Genomic DNA, 2,045 nt, shown 5'->3' on the forward strand with positions numbered 1-2,045 from the left:
CCCCCAGTTTAACAAGCACAGTGGTTTCCCTGATCCTGCTGTAGCTGTAATAAACCAGTACACCCCCTCCAGTGCTATAGATGTAATAAACCAACCCCCCCCCCAGGTCTCCATCGCCGGCTCGGCGGTCGCCGCTCTGCACAGAGAGTTCTGTTCCTCTTCTGGTGGGGTGAGAAAGATCATCAAACCAGTGAAGTCTCCCAGTCCGTCCCGTACTAAGACCCTGGAGATGGAGTCTGTCCCCCCCCCTTTCCGAAGCCCCTCCCCCTTCAGAGGCTTCACCCAATCATATGAGGCCGTGCTGTCGGGGGGGCAGGAGGCGGGATATGAGGAGTGGGGAGTCCAGGTTTGTGACCCGGCTGGATCTGAGCAGGACAAGAAAACCTGATCACAGTTCAGAGAAGGTCCGGAAGTTTAAAGTTCGGAGGTTTATGGTTCGAAGGTTTAAGGTTCGGAGGTTTAAGGTTCGGAGGTTTAAGGTTCGGAGGTTTAGGGTCCGGAGGTTTAGGGTCCGGAGGTTTAGGGTCCGGAGGTTTAAGGTCCGGAGGTTTAGGGTCCGGAGGTTTAGGGTCCAGAGGTTTAGGGCAGATGCTCCTGAGGAAGACCCCTCTACGAGACAACTTTAAACTTCTTTAGATATCACGGGGAAACACAATACAGGCATCGCTTTGATTTAGAAAAGATGAAGACACCACAGTTTGCTTGATAACGTCTGCAGAAAACATTAACATAGTAATTTAAACTCTTGAACATTTAGAAAGACTTACAGCATCAAGACCTCGCTGAGCTGAGCCAAAATGTCTACCTTCAATACAACTAATACAAACGTTTCATTAAACTGACATACACTTCCTATCTGTATAAAAACGTGTTGTGTTCCCATATTGAGGAGAAGACACCAGGTGCTTCCTGACTTCTAGGGTAGACGTTTAGGTCAGGTTTTCTTGTGTGAAAATCCAGTCAGGAAACTTCACGCACAAAACATATATTTGTGTTTGAATCATTCTTTTAACTTCACTCTAACAAAAACGTTACCGTGCTCATCGACGCTATTGACCGCCCATCCTCACCTGTTCATCAGCCTCATCCTGTCTCTGTCCTGTGTGTGTCCTGTGTGTGTCCTGTGTGTTTCCTTTGTGTGTTTGTCTGTCCTGTGTGTGTGTGTGTGTGTGTGTGTGTGTGTGTGTGTGTGTTCCTGTAGCATGTAGTTGTATTGTAATGAGCTAACGGAGGTGTTTCTCCATCAGGTGACGGAGGCAGCAGCTGTGCCGTCAGCCGGCGGCGCCGTGGTTCCTCCCACCCTGGTGTCGGTGAGTCCTCCTGAAACCATACGCTTCTTTAACTGAGTTTATATACGTATTGTTAGAAAACTCTCCATGGTCCCCCGCCTTGAGCTTGAATCTCAGGATCCATGTATCTGTGATCCTCTCCAGAATGGAAGTAGTCATCACATACAGAGCATCAACTAGTTCCTGAACAGTGTCCTTCACATGCTGATATCCAAGAGAGGGAGTTCCACAGTCACAAGATGGAGGAATAGAAAGCAGTATTCAATGTTTACTTCAGATTAGCTCCACGTCAGAAATGAGCATGCTTGTCATATGTCTCTCTCCATAGAGGCTGAATCATCATGTTAATCACATAGCTATCATATGCCTCAAACAGTCCTGATGCTCTTCTAGGTAATCACACATCCTGTCATGTTGGGGTACCTTTGTTATGATGCTACTCTCATATTGGAAGAAGACATTCAGTATTTTCCCAATGCGTACTAACTGTTCTGAGTGCTGTGTGTGCAGGGTCTGAAGAACACCAACGTGACGGAGGGTGAGTCGGTGACGCTGGAGTGTCAAATTAGCGGAAACCCCGCTCCCAGCATCATGTGGTTCAGAGAGGACTACAAGATCGAGAGTAGCATCGACTTCCACATCTCCTACGAGAGTACCGTTGCTCAGCTGGTGATCCGTGAGGCCTTCGCCGAGGACAGCGGGCGCTTCACCTGCACCGCCACGAGCGAGGCGGGCACCGTCAGCACCTCCTGCTAC

General features: G+C 48.9%; 1 protein-coding gene across 1 annotated transcript in view; it reads left to right on the plus strand.

The window, feature by feature from the left end:
• Positions 1-2,027, plus strand: part of LOC104943075 (palladin-like) — a gene marked incomplete at its 3' end in the record, with an annotated part of 7,774 nt that extends 5,747 nt beyond the window's left edge. Inside the window, exons 5-6 of the mRNA XM_010768398.1 lie at positions 1,248-1,310; positions 1,800-2,027. Of these exons, the coding sequence (XP_010766700.1) occupies positions 1,248-1,310; positions 1,800-2,027 (291 nt within the window). The remainder of the gene's footprint in view (positions 1-1,247; positions 1,311-1,799) is intronic.
• Positions 2,028-2,045: the final 18 nt, after the last annotated feature.

The sequence above is a fragment of the Notothenia coriiceps genome, unplaced genomic scaffold (genome assembly GCF_000735185.1).
Source record: "Notothenia coriiceps isolate Sejong01 unplaced genomic scaffold, NC01 NC01_scaffold00005654, whole genome shotgun sequence".
Lineage (NCBI taxonomy): Eukaryota > Metazoa > Chordata > Actinopteri > Perciformes > Nototheniidae > Notothenia > Notothenia coriiceps.